The 18,723-nt window shown below is 37.1% G+C and overlaps 1 protein-coding gene and 1 long non-coding RNA gene across 3 annotated transcripts in view; one reads left to right on the top strand and one right to left on the bottom strand.

The window, feature by feature from the left end:
• LOC106879042 (multiple PDZ domain protein) overlaps positions 1-18,723 on the top strand; it is a 586,571-nt gene that overhangs the window by 77,350 nt on the left and 490,498 nt on the right. For both annotated transcript variants that reach the window (XM_052975892.1, XM_052975893.1), the window contains exon 2: positions 2,286-2,339. In XM_052975892.1, coding sequence (XP_052831852.1) covers positions 2,324-2,339 — 16 coding nt within the window. In that variant the 5' untranslated portion in view covers positions 2,286-2,323. The remainder of the gene's footprint in view (positions 1-2,285; positions 2,340-18,723) is intronic.
• LOC128250589 (uncharacterized) lies at positions 24-11,096 on the bottom strand. Its single transcript, XR_008266617.1, has 4 exons — positions 10,886-11,096; positions 9,105-9,172; positions 4,861-4,936; positions 24-556 (listed from the first exon to the last, which is right to left on the bottom strand). It is a non-coding gene; the product is annotated as an uncharacterized LOC128250589 (long non-coding RNA).

Genomic DNA, 18,723 nt, shown 5'->3' with positions numbered 1-18,723 from the left:
ATATATATATATATACTCGCTGAATAGCCTCTTGTTTCCTGGCACTTACAATAGAATGTCTTATATAAATTTTTATTTATTCCATGTCAGAGCATGCCTTCCCCAACAGATGGGCCTCTTAATCAGGATAGATTTGTGCAATCTTTTGTCAATAAACATCATTGAGCATTTTTTTCCGTTTTAAGTTATTTACATGTCTGTTCGGCCATTTCACATGACTTTATTCATTAAAACTTCAGAAGTCCTTGCAACTTCAGTTGTTGTAATGCTTTGCATTTGTTTAATACAGTTCTATATTTAAGAGATGACAAATTATGTACATTATTTACATTTGACAGATATTTGTGTTAACAACAAATAAGATGAGGACAAATATCCATCAAATGTAAATAATGTTGCATCCATTTGTTTAATAAAAATTCCTCCTCCTAATGATTTTGCTTTCATTTCATGATAGACAACTATCATGCAGAAAATGCCAGCTTTCAAATCTTGTTTTCGGATCAGGTAAAATTGACTAAACTTTAAACCTCAGTACTGTTTTTCTGCAACTTTTCTGGAACAAATGAATAACAAAATCGGAATTAACAGAGAAAATTATTTCAATATACCAAATTTGGAAATTTTGACATAATTTAAAAATCTCACAATATGTGACAGTAACAGGGAAGACCCTACAAAAGTAGAAAGACAGACAGTTATAGGACGTGACACACGCTTGCATATACAGGTAATCACGGGAGCTCTAGTAAAAACCATCCCATTGCCACCGTTGTTCTCACCTTCACTGATATATCACCCTCTCTCTGTTACTACCTTTCCCTCAGACTAATACTTTTTGCAACCTTCTCATTTTGTCGTATAATTCGCCCAACGCCCCTGGGGGGGGGGGGAGGGTACATTACAGATTTTTATTGAAATCCAATTAGCTTGTTATTGAACTGGATGTTAGTGTAACATGTATGCAAAGTTTCATGAGTATTGGTTTGCTGACTTAGACCCTAAGATGATAACAGACAGACAGAAAAATTGCCATTTATATATATGTTATCCAAAATATATAATATTATATATGCATCACAGCTGATCGTACCAATTGGTTTCATGCAAGGGATACAATAGAGTGTTAGATAACAATTTGATAATATAACCTTATGCTCATCAGAGTTAGCTGATATGAAAGGGAATATGGTCTCTTAGATGACTTATGTGCATATATATATATATATATATATATATATATATATATATACACACACTCACATATACATACATTCACACATACACACACATATATACTCATAAATATGTATGTATATATGTATATATATATATATATATATATATGTTCATGCACGCACACATATGTAATTAGTGATGATGTCATTTCCTCCACGAAAAAAAAAACTGTTGGCTTTGCCCTTTTGCCAACAAGAGATCTTTTCTTTAAAAAAATTGGTAGGTGTTAGTAACAAGAAGTTAGTAACAATGACTTGATAATATAGTCATCTGACTCAGAATAGCCTGGGAAAACATGTAAAATAAATGAATTAATGAATGTTCTTGACTAAGCTACTCTAAAAGTATATTGTTGTTTAGGCCTGAGGTCAGCTCTGACTTAACAGATATGTGATTAATGTTTCAAGCTGTGATTATGTTTTTCAAGATAGTAGAGTTGATTTGAAGGAAATGTGGCTGCTATTTCTAGCCAGTTGACTAACCTTGTAAATACTTGCTTGTTGCTTTAAGATGAATGTAGATTTTGTTCTCAGAAGCTTAGGCTGGAGTTTGACTTTTCACTTTACATTCCTCCTCAATAAAAGAGAGCAAGTGGTGAACTAATAAGTACCAGTAATATGTTGAGGTTGAGTCAGTCAACTACATCACCTATCCTATGGTCCACTCCTGAGCCAACACCGGAACCTGTATGCGGTCATTTGAGCTGCTAGAAGTAGTAGTGGCCAAGTTTACCTCAAATCACATACTGTGGTCTTCAAAAATTGAGGGGCACTTTGAATAATGTAATCTTAGGTTCACAATACCAGGGAGGAGGATAGGAGGGTCGTTGCTGGAATGTCTTTGGCTATTCATTCAGGGCTGACTGACCTGGGTCAAAATAACAATTTTGGCATTGTGTATATCTGAAAGGAATCAATATCTCTGACCTATTTTGATCCAGCTAAAATTACATGTGTTTTTAATTGTCATTATTTTATTTTATAGTTCTATCTTATGAAGCACCCATTGTGAATATTTTAACTTAAAAATAAACTGTCTATTTTCAGATAAATCTGTTGAAACAGCTTTTTGAAAACTGATCAAAATGTCGCTGATAGATGGTGAGTATCATAATTATGATAATTTGAGTATATGTGCATGAGATGTGAGCATATACATCTATATCTGTATATAGATATGTAAAGAATTTATTTATAAATAATCTAGCAGCTGTACCTGGTCTTGCTTGGGTTTATTTATATCCAAAATAGATGCAAAAATACGAATAGGTATAGGCAATGTTGTGTGATTGGGAAGTTTGCTTCTCAGTTATGTGGTTTTGAGTTCAGTTCCAGTGTGTGGTACCTTGGGTAAGTGTCTTCTATTATAAGCCTTGGGTTGACCAAAGCCATCCAGGTGAATTTGGTAGGTGGAAACCGAAAGAAGCCTGTTGTATATGTGTGTGTGTATATATATGTATGTATGTATGTATATGCATATGTGTGTGTATGTGTTAGCACATGCATCTGTCTCTGCTTATATAAATAAACTAGTAGCTGTACCTAGCCTTGCTTTGGTTTTTTAGTGTCTATAATGAATATGCTCTGAGTTCAGCTTCTGCTGAGGCCTACTTTGCCTTCCATCCTTTTGGGGTAGATTGAGCACTGGGGTCAATGTAATCAACTTAACTACTCCTGTGTGAGAGTACAAAAAACTGCACCCCTCTGCCAAGCCATGTTGAGCCAGTTTGGCAGAGTAGGCTCATGAAATCAGTATCATCTCAAATTGGTGCAGAGAACATGTTGCTGAGGCCTTCATCCTGCAGTGGACTGAACATAGACAATCCAATCCAAAATGAATACAATTATATGAATTCACTATATTTTGGTTAAATTGCTTTAACCCTTTTGATAAAAACCTGCTCAAAACATCATCTGGTTCCATTGTGCAAGTTCCTTGTTAAAAATTTCATGTTAATTTATATCTCAGATTAATAATCACAAAATTGTATTGCTAAATTCTTCATTATTTTCAAAATCAGTTGAAATAAAACCAGTCTATTTCAACAGGAATATGGTAATGAAAGGGTTAAACTGATCTAAATTAAAACCTTCCATTAAAATTTCATGCTAATTTATGTCCCAAACACCAGGTTAAAGTTATTTTACTAAATTCTTCATTATTTTCAAAACAAATTGAAATGGAGCCAGCATATTTCATTTAAGAAATATCTTTTAGCTTTTACTTGTTTTTACTTGTTTAGTTTTCAGTCATTAGACTGTGGCCATGCTGGTGCACTGCCTTGAAGAACTTATTAGTCAAATGAATCGATCCCAGTGACTTTTTTAAAGCCTGATACTTATTATAATGGGGTCTTTTGCTGAACCACTAAGTTACAGGCACATAACACAACACCAGTTGTCAAGTGGTGGTGAGGGACATACACACACACGCACACACACACACACACACACAACAGGCTTCTTTCAGTTTCTGTCTACTAAATCCTTTTACAAGGCTTTGGTCAGCCCAAGGCTGTAGTAGAAGACACTTGCCCAAGATGCCATGCAGTGAGACTGAACCTGGAACCATGTGGTTGGGAAGCAAACTTCTTACCACACAGCTATACCAAAAGGGCTCAAAAGATGCTGATAATCATGTTGGTCTGGGAATGTTGATTAACTTATTATTCCCATACTGGGAATATTGATTAACTTACATATTACTTCATTCTATCTATTCAGAACACTACAAATTTCATATGTATGTGCAAAAACAATAAATAAATAAATAAATATTGAACCAAAAGCAAAATATTTACTCTTATCTTTTTACTAAGAATTTTTTATTTTTGAAAGTATATTTATTGTTTTAAATGAATTATATTTTAAATCAGTAACTTTTTCCCAATGTGTATTGTGGTTTCCCTGTTTTAGTAAAATAATTTAAAGTCAGGACATAGTTGTCCACAGCTAGATGTTTCTCTCTCCATGCTTGAAAGTTTTTTAGTCATACACCTGACATATTAACTTTGCTGTGCTAACTTGATGTTGGCCAGGAGCTCTTAACACTTTGAATACTCATTATTGCCTGCTGAGTGGACTAAAGCAATATAAAGTAAGGTGCCTTACTTAAAGGGCACAACATGCCTCTGAGACTTGGAAACGAATCCATGACATAATGATTAAGAATTTAGTTGTCTAATCACTAAAATGTGTTTCATCAAATGAATTTCTTTGGATATTTTCATCGTTCAATTTCCATGCACCATGGTAGTTAATACTTCAAGCAGGGAGTTAGAATTCAGTGATATTGTTTATTAATGATTTATTTATTATTAGTTATTAATGATTTAATTAAAGAAACAGGGGATTGGACTTGGAGAAACTATTTAAAATGATGTTCTAGTGTTGTCTGTACACATTGGTGATCTAATTGATATTGTATTGATTCTGAGCAGGAGTAGAGTGATCATATAGTTGATCACTGCATCAATATTTTTGTGAGTGACGTGGGCCTTTTGAAGCCTTTGAACTTAGAAGCAAAGCCCAACAAATATTTTCTTCAACTTTTTCCTGAAAATATTTTTGTCAGGATGAATGATGAGACCACAAAATATGCACGACTATAGGGCAACCTTACCTTTGTTACCTCGAAGGAGGAGATGATAGCATATCCTGGAATGCTTTTTCTAATGTGAGTCAAGCAGCTTCAAGCTCTGGAACAAAAAAATAACTGTTCATGAATTGATATCTTGTAAATATATGTGAAAATACTTATATGTAATCAGTTTAGTTGTATTCAATCTACCTGGGCAGGTGAAAGTGATAGGACAACTGATGAAAGTCAACAACAACATGTAAAAACATTAGTCACATTGTCCATTGTCCAACACATATTGTGTTGGCAAGTTTCTGTCATACTTTAGCTTCTATCATACTTTAGCTTCCCAACACTGGGCATAATTCTACCTCCCTCTCTACTTCATCTTCACATAGTTGAGGGTGCTTTCTTGCAAGTTACTTGGTGATCTCACTAGTGCCTGTGCCATGAAAGAAACATCCAATATACTCTGAAGTGGTTGGCATTAGGAATGGCACCAGCTGTAGAAATCACATCAAGGATGACACTGGCTCATTAGATTTTGTTGAATGTCAGGAGCTGCGGTTTTTCATCTGGGAAAAAACCCTTTAAAGATGTTGTTAAAAAATACAGTGTGCATAGGTGCAGGAGTGGCTGTGTGGTAAGTAGCTTGCTTACCAACCACATGGTTCTGGGTTCAGTCGCACTACATGACACCTTATGCAAGTGTCTTCTACTATAGCCTCAGGTTGATCAAAGCCTTGTGAGTGGATTTGGTAGACGAAAACTGAAAGAAGCCCATTGTGTGTGTGTGTACATGTGTATATATATATATATATATATATATATATATATATATATATATATAGGTATGTGTGTGTGTATGTTTGTGCGTGCGTCTGCTCCTGCTCCACCACCATTGCTTGACAACCAATGCTGGTGTGTTTGCATCCCCATAACTTAGTGGTTCAGCAAAAGAAGCCTACGCTTATGAAGAATAAGTCCTGGGGTTGATTTGTTTGACTAAAGGTGGTGCTCCAGCATGGCTGCAGTCAAATGACTGAAACGAGTAAAAGAATAAAAGAATATACTTCAGAACTAGGCATTAAGAATGTGATATTAGTAATGTTTACATTATAAAACTGCTTTTACTGTGTAATTTGTATCTAAATGACTGTGACTGAGAAGAAATCAGCAGAGAAGAATGAGAATTGCTGGTCATTGAGTCAGGCAGCCAGAAGAACCTGTGTGTCAACTGGTCCTATGACAGTTAGTTGAAGGAAGAACAAACGGCATAGGACAATGGAATGTCAAATGTTGACGAATTAAGAACATGCATGGGGGACCCTGATAGATAGCATGCTCTCCTGAAATCACTGGATATCCTTCCTAACACCAACCACTCCACAGAGTGGACTGAGTGCTTTTTATGTGGCACCAGCATAGGCAATGTCAGTTTTGACATGGTTTTTTTAAAGTTGGATGTCTTTCTAAATGCCAACCACTTTTCAGTGTGGACTGGATGCTTTGTACATGGCATTGGAAGTGATCTTGTGCTAGATGATGAAAGATTAGAGTGTGACAGAGAGACAGAAACAGGTGTCTTACTGTAGAGGAGGTACATGGTTACCTGGTCAGAGAGAGAGAGAGGAGGAGTGATCAAGACTGAGGCCAGTAATGGGTGTGTTGCAGTAGAGGAGACACATGGTTAACCAGTCCAAGCCATAGAGCAAGAGAAAGAGTGAGAGTGGATAAGTGCAAGAGAGCAGGAGAGAGATGGTGGCAAAGTGTCAGGGCATGCCCTCAAGATATGGGGTCAGAATATAGATGATAGGGTATTGCCAAGGTGCATGAGTAGGGAGTAGGGACTTCACATGAATGCAAGGAGTGTGGGGGTGGTGTATGCAGTGACTGGTAAAACTTTGGCATATAGAGGGGGTGGGGAACAACACAATAGCAATGATACAGTAAGCAGGGTAGGATTGGGGAGCAAGAGATAAGCATAGTGCATTAAAAAAGGAATTGTAAGGAAGAGGAGAGATGTAGTTTGGTTTGTTGGAGTGGGGTGTGGAAAAAGTTTTATTGTTGTTACATGTGGGTGGAACCCAGAGTGCTTCTGGAACTCAGTTTCGCTGAAGTGGGTAGGGGTTTTCAAGAACCTCATATTGCCAAACACCTTGGTCCATTGTCATCTTCTCCGTGAGGCCCAACATCCTGAGATTGGTCCTCACCATTTCATCTCATATCTTCTTGGGTCTCCCTCTTCTACAGGTGCCATTTCTATAAACAGCCGTCTTCATTCACATGTGTCACATGTCCAAACCAACGTCTTGCATGCCTCATCTGATTCCTCTTATGCCCGACTTTTCTTTCAATACATATGCACTTTGTTGTATGTGCACACTGATGTTGCACATCCCACCATACTACCATCATACACACATATACATACACATGTACACAGTGAACTATGTCCAAGTGAACTATGTCCACCATGTATGTGTGTATGTACACATATGTATATGTAATTATACACACATACACATGCATGTGCACATACATAACTGGCATTGTTGTGTGCAATGAAGTCATCATCTTTGTTCAGCACTCATTTATAGACACTCCCTTTGTTACTCTCACCATCAGAAATACTTGAACCAATGATTGGCCTTTCAAAACTTGCAACCATTGATGCTATTGTCCACCAAACTGTGATAAATAAATAAAATATATAAAAGACCATAATGACGTTTAGGGTTGTTTAGAGCATAAATTTGCACACTATTTTTAGCCTTGAACATTACTAAATTTAACACATTTATCTGCCTTATTCTTAGAACCATGCATCTGTTTTGAACATATGCATTTAGTTTTGTATGCAGTTTTATTCCCTTTGTAAACTGGTTACATAATGGTGTGCGTGCACATGCAAATATATCACAGTGTAAAAGTACCATTAGATTCAACTATTTATAGGTTCTTTCATCCCAATTACACATAATTCGTTATCTTTAGAGCCATTATGGTAATTAATGCTATGTAACCCTTTGGGGCACTGCTTCTGTATATTGTAATTGAAAACAGGATATCGTATTTGAAGTGGTTTACAGTTGTAATATCTTAAGTCTTTTGGGAGAATTTTATAGCTTGCACCAAAAGATAAAAGGTGATTATATGCAGTCAGTTGCATTGCTAGAAATAACAACCAAATCTCTTTCTTACCACTCTACTGACTTTAGGAAGGAAAAAAGAAAACCAGAACCCAAAATGCAAATTGATGTATCCATGGATATATTACAGCTGACAAAAGAAAAGTAAAAAACAAAACAATGGGATAGCCATAGCTGGAATATTTTTTAATTGTTCTGTTCAATCAGATTTGATCTGCTGTTAATCAATAATAGTAACAAAGCAAATATATATTATACCATGACATTCGACTTATGACTCTATCTTCTCATTATTCTAGTGTGTTGTAGCCATCAAGGGCTGCTGACATCTCACATTTGCAAATTTTGGGTCAGAAGTGTGTGAGGGATCAGTCTGCAGCAGATGTAACTCCTTTTCAGCAGAGTGGACTGGAGCAACATGAAATGAAGTGCCTTCTTCTAGGACACAATGCACTGCTGAGAATGTTTTATTCACTTTTTCATATATCAGAGATGACAAATTCCCATCTGAGCCTGAGGATGACTGTGAGCACATGCCATTGAAAATGCATCAAAAGCCCCAAAATGCATCTGATGCTCTCATTGGTTACTGCATGGATGAATTTTCATCTTTCTCTTAATATTTGTATTTTTAACACAGCGTGTCCTTAACCCTTTATTATTCAAACCAGCCGTATCTGGCCCAAATATTCAATCTGCTTTTGATTCAAACTGACCAGATCTAGCTTCTCAAAACTACCCTGTATTATCATTCTAAAAATAAATGACCATATTCTTGAAAAGCTATGAGATAATTCCTGATTAATTCAAAACACTGTGAATAAATAAACATAGGTGCAGGAGTGGCTGTGTTGCAAGAAACTTGTTCCTCAACTACATGGTTCTGAGTTCAAACCCATTGCATGGCATCTTGGGCCAGTGTCTTCTACTGTAGCCTCAGACTGACCAAAGCCTTGTGAGTCGATTTGGTAGATGGAAACTGAAAGAAGCCCGTTGTATAAATATGTATATATGTATTTATGTGTCTGTGTTTGTTCCTCCACCATCGCTTGACAATCGATGTTGGTTTGTGTTTATGTCCCTGTGACTTAGTAGCTCAGCAAAAGAGACTGGTAGAATAAGTACTAGACTTACAAAGAATAAGTCTTGGGGTCGCTTTGTTCAATTAAAGGCAGTGCTCCAGCATGGCCGCAGTCAAATGACTGAAACAAATAAAAGAAAGAAATTAAAAGAAATTATATTTGACAGAATAATGTGAATGCTAAAGAGTTAAGAGTTATTATCTCGGAACAGTGACTGGCCTATCGACGGTGTACATATGTTATGATACATAGTTATATAATATAAATTTTTTCCTATGGAATTATTTATTTGCCATGGTATTTTACATAATTTCCATTGGCTCAAACTGAATTAGCATTTACATTAAATTTTATATAGACTGTAACAAGACTGAAAATCATAAATTCATGGTCATTCCAAAAATGTATATTCAGTAAGATGTCACAGTTTGTGTCTGTTTGTGTTTCTGGACTTAAACATGCTTTCTTAAACATCTTGCTCCTTTGGTCAACGGAGACCAGTGATGGAAATGAGTTTTAAGAACTAGGACTATCCGGAAGTCCATGAGGCTGAGGTTGGAAAAGTGTGTGTGGATGGTTTAGGTACTATAACCCCTTCCCACCTTCAGCTGAAAAGTAAGGGAATGCTAAATCTTTGCTCTCTGCATCATTTCTTTTGCCTTTGGAGATATCTCTACAGTGTCATTTCCACTGCTAGAAATAGCCACCAAACTGCCTTCATATCACACCCTGTGATCTTAAATAAGGAAGAACACATTAGATAATGTATTTCTAAATACACTATCTGGAAAAATAATAGATGTGATGGTTATGAATAAAAGTACAAGTGTTTTAATTGCTGGCTTTACTCTGTTAAAGTTTGTCTGGGGCTAAACTACAATTATAAAAACATGCTGTTTCTTCCTGAATCAGAGACAAAATTCCATGAATTGCTCTGTATGAAATTGACTTTTTAAGCTTAATCCTTTAACATTTAGATTGGCCATATCCAGTCAAAATATTCTACTTGTTTTGTGCTCAAACTGGCCAGATCTGGCCTCTCATACTGAATGTACAATATCATTCTAAAATATACAATCGCATTATCAAAATATCAACGCTACAAGATATTCTTTTCTACTCTAGGCACAAGACCTGAAATTTTGGGGGAGGAGGCCAGTCAATTAGATTGACCCCAGTATGCAACTGGTACTTAATGTATCGACCCTGAAAGGATGAAAGGCAAAGTCAACCTTGGTGGAATTTGAACTCAGAGCGTAAAGACAGATGAAATACCACTAAGCATTTCACCCAGCGTGCTAACGTTTCTGCCAGCTCACCACCCTAATGCTACAAGATAATACATGATTAATTCAAAACAATGTGAATAGATAAGCATTAATTTGACAAAGTAATCTGAGTGCTAAAGGGTTAAAACCAATTTCTGAAAGTCAGAAAGAATTTGTAAACCTTTACTATGCATGCCTAAACAAGGGTAACACATTGCCTAACATGTTACTGTGTACCACTGTAATTCCAACTGGTTTAATTCATTGGCACTTGCCTCTGCTCCAGTGTACAGACAACCAACTTTGCTAAGTTTATAGAATAGGTTTTGCTAATGGAGACCACTGTTAGTTTTCACCCTTTGCTTTGTATTTAGCACTTCTATTTCCCAGTAAAAGGTATGATTGAATAAACTTACATAACTTATTTATCATTGTGATTGTAATGAAATATTGAAAATTTAGTAGAAATAAACGAACTTTTACACTGTACTTTTTTTCTAACAGCTGTTGCAGTAAAAGCTAAGCTGTTAATTTGAATACCAGTAATTACAGGTGACCAACCTACCTGACAACTATGACATGGGAGTTATTTGTGCTGTTTTATCATGATGCAATAGTTTCTCTGCATTTTCTTTTATCTTTTACTTGTCTCAGTCACTAGACTGCAGCCATGCTGGGATACTGCCTTGAAGTATTTTACTTCAACGAATCAATCTTTTTATTTTGAATCAAGCTACTTATTCTGTTGTCTCTTTTTGTAAAACTGCTAAGTTACAGGGACATAAACATGTCAACACTGGTTGTTAAATGGTGGTGATGAAGGATAGACACAAACACGTGCTCACACACACACACACACACATGACAATCTTCTTTTAATTTCCATTTACCAAATGCACTTACAAGCCTTTGGTTGGCCTGAGGCTGTAGTAGAAGACACTTGCTCAAGGTGCCATGTAGTGGGACTGAACTGGAACCATGTAGTTGGGAAGCAAACTTCTTATTAAACAGCCACACCTATGTCTGCACAGTTCTTCAGTTTCCTGTTGCAGCATCCAATTCTTTTTCTTCATCAAGCAAGGATACTAGTTCACAGATGCATTGAAATCTTTGCTTTCATCTGGGTATGATTTCTGCCTAATTAATTACTTGAATATGTATGCTACTTCAGACAGCTACCATTTTGTTAGGTTTCCTTTGATCCAATCTAAGTAATTTTCCAGTGCCAGCAAATGACAAATGCCAGTTCTTATAGAATATTCTTAGATGAAGTTTTATCTTCCAAAAAAGCACTGGTTTTTCAATTTATTCCATACTTTCTTTTTGTAGAGTGGTCATTTGAAGAATGTGCAAATTCAGAACTTACAGATTGAAAAATTGTGTTTATATTTCTTTTTTCTCTCTTTTTTTTTTTCACTTATCAGGGAGTCATAAGGATAAAATAGTTTTGGAATATAAACAAATAAAAAAATTGAATACCATGAATGTTAAACAGCTACAGCTTGTGTCAATGAGGGAATCTCTAAGCGACTGCTTGACTTGTTAGAAATAACAATTGAGTCTCTTACAAATCACACTTTGCTGAAGATCACACTGGCTAATGTATTCTTGACTTTTACTATACCTGATATCAAAAGCTGGTATGGTTATGGCTGAGATGCCTTTTGATGAGGGGTCTGCTCAATGATGGGTGACCTAGGGCAAAATAACTGCTACAATTGGCAAAATCTTTTTAAGTTGACTCTACTTTCAATGTTACTAAGTTGGGATGTAACTGATGAGTGGATGCTGGCAACAGCATTAATTAATTTTCGGTCGTGTATACTTTCCTAAGTAAAAATTCCAACTGCAGTAGAGTGGATATGTAGCACACTTGCCTGACTTCAGACTCCTTAAACAGATTTTTTTTTTTGGTGAAGTAACAATTGGCTTCTTGTGGACCAATGGCCATCCAGTTGGGGAAGGCAGTGATAAACCACTCTCATATCTTTGCCAAGAAGACACTATGAGAAAGTAAGAACAAAGTAGCATTATGACTTCATCCAATGGGAGAGCTCACATTTTATCAGGAAGGCTTTTGTTTTAGTGCCATCAACATGCTGCAAAATGTGTTCAATACACGATGATGATGACTCTAGAATACAGCACTCGAATCAAAAATGATCAGAAAAACTAAATAAATGAGGGCTGTATAGAAAGCAAGAGTACCACTGAGTCCTGATTTTTCTATTAGGTACCCCCACTGTAACCATGAGTTTTATGCCAATATTGGCCTTATAATCCACCTCAATATCCACAGTGTAAAGCTGCTAATCTGCACATCTTCAGAGACATGAAGGATGAATGTAAACATAACAAGACCACTTAGAGAACACAAACTTCTGCCAAGGGCAACACCAACGTCCTCTCAGTGATTAGCCAGAGATGATTTTTTTAAATGAGAATATATGAAATAAACTCGACTGCTCTCACAAACGAGAATACTAAAAATGAACCTGACCGTTCTCAAAAATTAAGTAAAAAAAACGGATAAATATTCCAGAACCCTTATCCAGTACTGGATTGATCCCAAAATCTAATCAGTTTGTGCCAGTCATGAGGCTAAACATCCCTGAAAGTTTCATCCGAATCCATCCAGCAGTTCTTGAGATATCTTGTCCCTAGACAAACAAACAATACCCCCACCTTTGCTAAGGCAGAGGTAATAAATTGCTTTGTTTGTACGGAGTATAGTGGTAGTGGTTGGGTGATTGGTTTCAATAAATGTGTGCATAAAATATTTTCTAACAGTAGTCTGCACTCTGTGGTTTCCAGCCAGAGTGTCATGACAAACAGGGGTGTGTCATGACGCATTAAGATGTATTGTAAGGGTATCACAAAGTTCTAAATTTTAATAACATAATTGATAAAAATGTCAAAGTCTGTATTCCAGAAATGTAATTGTGTGTGATGAGAGAGTGAGAAAATGCTTTCAGAGTACAGCAGATTTTCTTATAGAGCAGATGTTGTTTCTTTTGAAGTAAAACAAGGGTGTCACTGCGTAGTTTAAGTATAAGGAGTTAGGGTGCCAAGGGGAAAGAAACAGAAACCATTAGTGGAACTGATCCATAGGTTCACAGTTGGCCACATGTTGAGAGTGGTGTCACCCTCACGATGGCACTTTATTTACTACTTTAAAGTACCTCCCCACAAGCTTAAAAGATTGGAGGCCAGCTGCATCAAAGTTCAGTGATTACCAAACTTATTCTGTTATAGAACTCCTGTGTTTTCCCTAAACACAAAGAACTCAAATCTATAATTTACAGCAACCCCTCCCCACCCCGGCTCACCTACTACCTTAATTCCTTTCTGATTTTGGCACAAGGCTTGTAATTTTGAGGAATGAGGTAAGTCAATTACATCGGACCCAGTACTCAACTGACCTAGGTGGAATTTGAACTCAGAACATAATGAGATGGAAGAAATGTTGCTAAGTATTTTGTCTGATATGCTAATGATTCTGTCATTTGTGTACAAAGTTACTATTTCAACACACTACTGCTATACTGTCTAAACTATTAATAGTTGATCAATGAATTAACTGTGAAAATTTCCAATGTAAAGTGGTATGAAACATTACACAAAACACACTTATTTTTAAAACAGAAAAGAGAAACAGATTTTGCACGTGATAGATACAAGAGTTATGTCTCATCAGTGAGACTTTGGTTTTTTTTCTGTCTCAAACTGGTGTTTATAATATTTAATATTGCTTGATATTAATATATTATTGAATGCAACTAAGTCAGTGACAACATATTTAATGCAAGAACATCAAAAAGCAATAATTGTGGTTAGGAAAAAAAAAAAAAATCAATATTGGTCATTGGCTTCTTTCTGGTTTTACATTTTTTTTTTCCACCCAAGTTAGTATTGGTTGGACAAGACTATTTGAGACAGCATTCCCTGGCTGGATATCATTTTTTGATGCCAGCCTGTTCTTATTTCTAAGTACAGTACATTTTGTTCCATAGGTTTGCACAGGTTGGAACCAACCAATTTGTATGATGTATTAAGAGGGAGATAAACACTCATCACACTGTTGACCTAACAGTGTCAATGAGAAGACATGTGGACACAGGCACTTGCACAAACACTCACACACAATGGACTTCTATATATTTTCTACCCACTGAGTTTTTAATTGGAAGATTCTGGTCAGCTCAAGAATATATCAGATGTTACATATTTGAACCAAATATCAAACCACATACATGGTTGTGAAGAAAACCTCTTAATCATATATACCATATATACATGTCTGCACTTTGATTCATATGAATTATTTTGGCAGAATTTTTAGAACATTGGACAAAATGCTTAGCAGTATTTCTTCTGACTCTTTATGAATGCATATACCACCAAGGGCAAATTTACCTTTTAAGTTTTCAGAGTTGATGAAGTACCAGTGAAGTACTGGGTTCAATTTAATTAACTAACTTCCTCCCCCTAAAATTTCTGGCCTTGTGCCAAAATTTGAAACCATTATTTTGGAAAGTATGAGAGATAACTCCACGTTTCCCTATTATTATGATGTCATCAGAGAATAATACTGATTTGCAATAAAAGACATTTACTAATAGACTTGATATATATACATTAGAGTTTTATAACTTAAGAAATTGTAATATTTGAGATAATAGAATTCTCAACTCAGTGTTTATCTTCATTATCTCATTGTCCAGAGATCAAATCTTGCTAGAAATTCCATTTCTTTGAACCTAGATAGCATTAAAATGAGTACCAGTCACACACTGACATTGATTCATTCAAGTCTTTCTCAACCTACAGACATTTAATTTGTGTCTTGTTGCAAGAACTCATTTTACAATTTATGCAGGCAAGTGCAGAGCTGTGTGCTTAAGAAGCTAGCTTCAGAACCATGTAGGTTAGGGTTTGGTCCCATTGTGTGACACTTTTGGCAAGTATCTTCTAGTATAATAAATGCCTTGTGAGTGGGGAAACCCAGTGTGTGTGTGTGTGAACTACACTCTTGAAGGGTTTGCTCCAGAATGGCTGCATTCTCATGACTGAAGGCAGTAAAAAAAAATCATCATTATCATCATCCTTTACTGTCCGTTTTCCATGCTGGCATGGGTTGGACGGTTTGACTGAGGTCTGGAGAGCCAGCGGCTGCTCCAGGCTCCAATCTGATCTGGCAATATTTCTACAGCTGGATGCCCTTCCTAATGCCAACCACTCTGAGAGTGTAGTGGGTGATTTTTACATGCCACCGGCATGGGAGCCAGTCAGGTGGGCCTGGCATTGATAATGTTCGGATAGTGCTTTTTATGTGCCACTGGCATGGAAGCCAGTCAGGGGGTACTAGCATCGGCCACATTCAGATGGTGCTTTTTATGTGCCACCTGCACAGGAGCCAGTCAGGCAGACCTGGCATTGACCACGTTCGGCTGGTGCTTTTTACGTGCCACTGGCACAGGAGCCAGTCTGGTGGCATAGGCCACAGCTATGATATTGGTTTTACTTGACTCAACAGGTCTTCTCAAGCATATCATATTGCCCGATGCATCAGGGCTACGCTTAACAGGCCCAGACATGCATGGCTGCAATCTCACTTTAGTTGCCGGGTCTTCTCAGTCACAGTATATCTCAAAAGGTCTCAGTCTCCTGTCATTGCCTCTGTGAGGCCCAATGTTCAAAAGTCATGCAACTCCACCTCATCCCATGTCTTCCTGAGTCTAACTCTTCCACAGGTTCCTTCCACAGTTAGGGAGTAGCACTTCCTCACATAGCTGTCCTCATCCATACGCTACACATGACCATACCAGCACAGTTGTCTTTCTTGCACACCATATTTGATGCTTCTTATGCCCAACTTTTTTTTCAGGGTGCTTACACTGTTATGTATGCACACTGACATTATACATCCAGCAGATCATACTAGCTTCATTTCTTTCAAGCCTACACATGTCCTCAGCAGTCATGGCCCATGTTTCACTGCTATGTAGCATGGCAGTTTGCACACATGCTTCATACAGTCTACCTTTCATCCTGAGCGAGAGGCCCTTAGTTGCCAGCAGAGGTAGGAGCTCCCTGAACTTTGCCCATGCTATTCTTATTCTAGCTGCTACACTCCCAGAGCAACCACCCCCACTACAGACTTGGTCACCTAGGTAGCGGGAGCTATTAGCTACTTCTAGTTTCTCCCCCTGGCATGTGATCGAATCTGTTTTCTGTACATCTTCAGTGTTTATTGCCCCTCTGCATCTGCCACATACAAAAACTATCTTCCTGGTTAACCTTCCTTTGATATTGCTGCACTTTTTATGTGTCTATAGCTTACACCAGGTACATCATATGGAGTTTCTACCCACGCCTTTTCTACAGATTGAGCAGGGCCATCTACCTGAAGGGGTTTGTGATTTGTCAGTCCTTCTACTTACTAAGACTTTGGTTTTTGCTAGGTTAACCCTAAGGCCCTTTGATTCTAGACTTTGCTTCTACACTCTAAACCTCGTCTCTAGTTCTAGCAGTGACTCAGCTATTAGAGTAAGGTCATCAGCATAAAGGAGCTCCCAGGGTCATCCTGTCTTGAATTCCTTCTGTTATTGCCTGCAGGACTATAATGAACAAGAGGGGGCTGAAGACCGATCCTTGGTGAACCCTTACTTGGAATTCTTCACTATACTCATTGCCAGCCCTCACCTTACTGACAACATCCCTGTACATTGCTTGTACAGCTCTTACCAACCACTCGTCTATCCCCAGTTTCTGCATTGACTACCAGATAAGGGATCGGGAGACCCTGTCAAAGGCTTTCTTGAAGTCAACAAAAGCCAAGTATAGAGGTTAATCTTTGGCTAGATATTTCTCCTGCAGTTGCCTTACCAGAAATATGACATCAGTGGTGCTCCTGCCTGGCACAAAACCAAACTGCATCTCATCTAGGCTAACTCTCTCCCTAAGTAGTTGAGCTATGACCCTCTCTGTAACTTTCATCACCTGATCCAATAATTTGATACCCCTGTAGTTATTTCTATCTAAAGCATCATCTTTACCCTTGTAGCAGTTGACTATGGTGCTGCTACACCAGTCATTGGGTATGACTCCTTCATGACCCACCTGATTTACGATGCTGGTGACAAGACTATAATCCACATATATAGGTGCAGGCATGGCTGTGTGGTAAGAAGCTTTATTCCCAACCATGTGATCTCCGGTTCAATCCCACTGTATGGCACCTTGGGCAAGTGTCTTCTGTTATAGCCTCGGGCCAACCAATGCCTTATGAGTGGATTTGGTAGACGGAAACTGAAAGAAGCCTGTTGTATATATATTTATGCGTGTGTTTGTATTTGTCCCCCCAACCATTGCGTGACAATCGATGTTGATGTGTTTATGTCCCTGTAACTTAGCAGTTCAGCAAAAGATAACGATATAATAAGTACTAGGCTTACAAAAAATAAGTCCTGGGGTCAATTTCTTCGACTAAAACCAGTTAAGGTGGTGCTCCAGTATGGCTGCAGTGAGACTGAAACATATAAAAGGATAAAAGAATATATATTGTTATATCTTGAGATGGTCATATTTTTTTTTTGTTGCCAAATAAACACACACACTATATATTCAGATTTATTATTGTTTTTATTTTATGTTCATTGTCTGGAAATGTTTTGTCAGATGCTTGTGACCTCTTCACCGACTCTCTGTCCCATATCTCTCCTCCAGTTCTATTTAGTCCATTCTGTCTTTCTGTGGTGTGTATCCTTATTTGCACATGCATATGCGTCTGCATGTGTATGTGTATGTATCTATGTTTTTTGTATTCATGTTTTGTGTGTGTGTGTATGCGGTTACTTACTATGTTGTTTGTCTCCATGACCATTATTTTTTATTTTAATAAATGAAAAAAAGATAAATAGGTAAAGAGCATGGATACAAACAGTATAGTAAGCAAACCCATGCCACACACACACACACACACACACACACATGTACAGATAAGGATATGCACCACAGAAAGACAGAATGGACTAAACAGAACGGGAGGTGACATGTGGGATAGAGAGTCGCTGAAGAGGTCACAGGTATATGACAAAAGATTTCAAGACAATGGACATAAAATAGGAACAATAATAAACATGTGAAGAATGAATATATAGTATGTGTATTTATTTGGCAAGAAAAATGACCATCCCAAAATATAACAATATCTGTTTCAACATATGATTTCACCTCAGGAATCTTGCAAAACAAATACATCATATATGTAACTATATGTGGATTGTTGGAGAGAGAGAGAGAGAGAAAAATGCATTGAGATTAATGGTTTAATATGATGAAAAAAATGTGTGTATGTGTGTATATATATATATATATATATATATATATATATATATATAT

The sequence above is a fragment of the Octopus bimaculoides genome, chromosome 23 (assembly GCF_001194135.2).
Source record: "Octopus bimaculoides isolate UCB-OBI-ISO-001 chromosome 23, ASM119413v2, whole genome shotgun sequence".
In the NCBI taxonomy this organism is placed as follows: Eukaryota; Metazoa; Mollusca; class Cephalopoda; order Octopoda; family Octopodidae; genus Octopus; species Octopus bimaculoides.
This window is presented reverse-complemented; position numbering and strand designations above follow the sequence as displayed.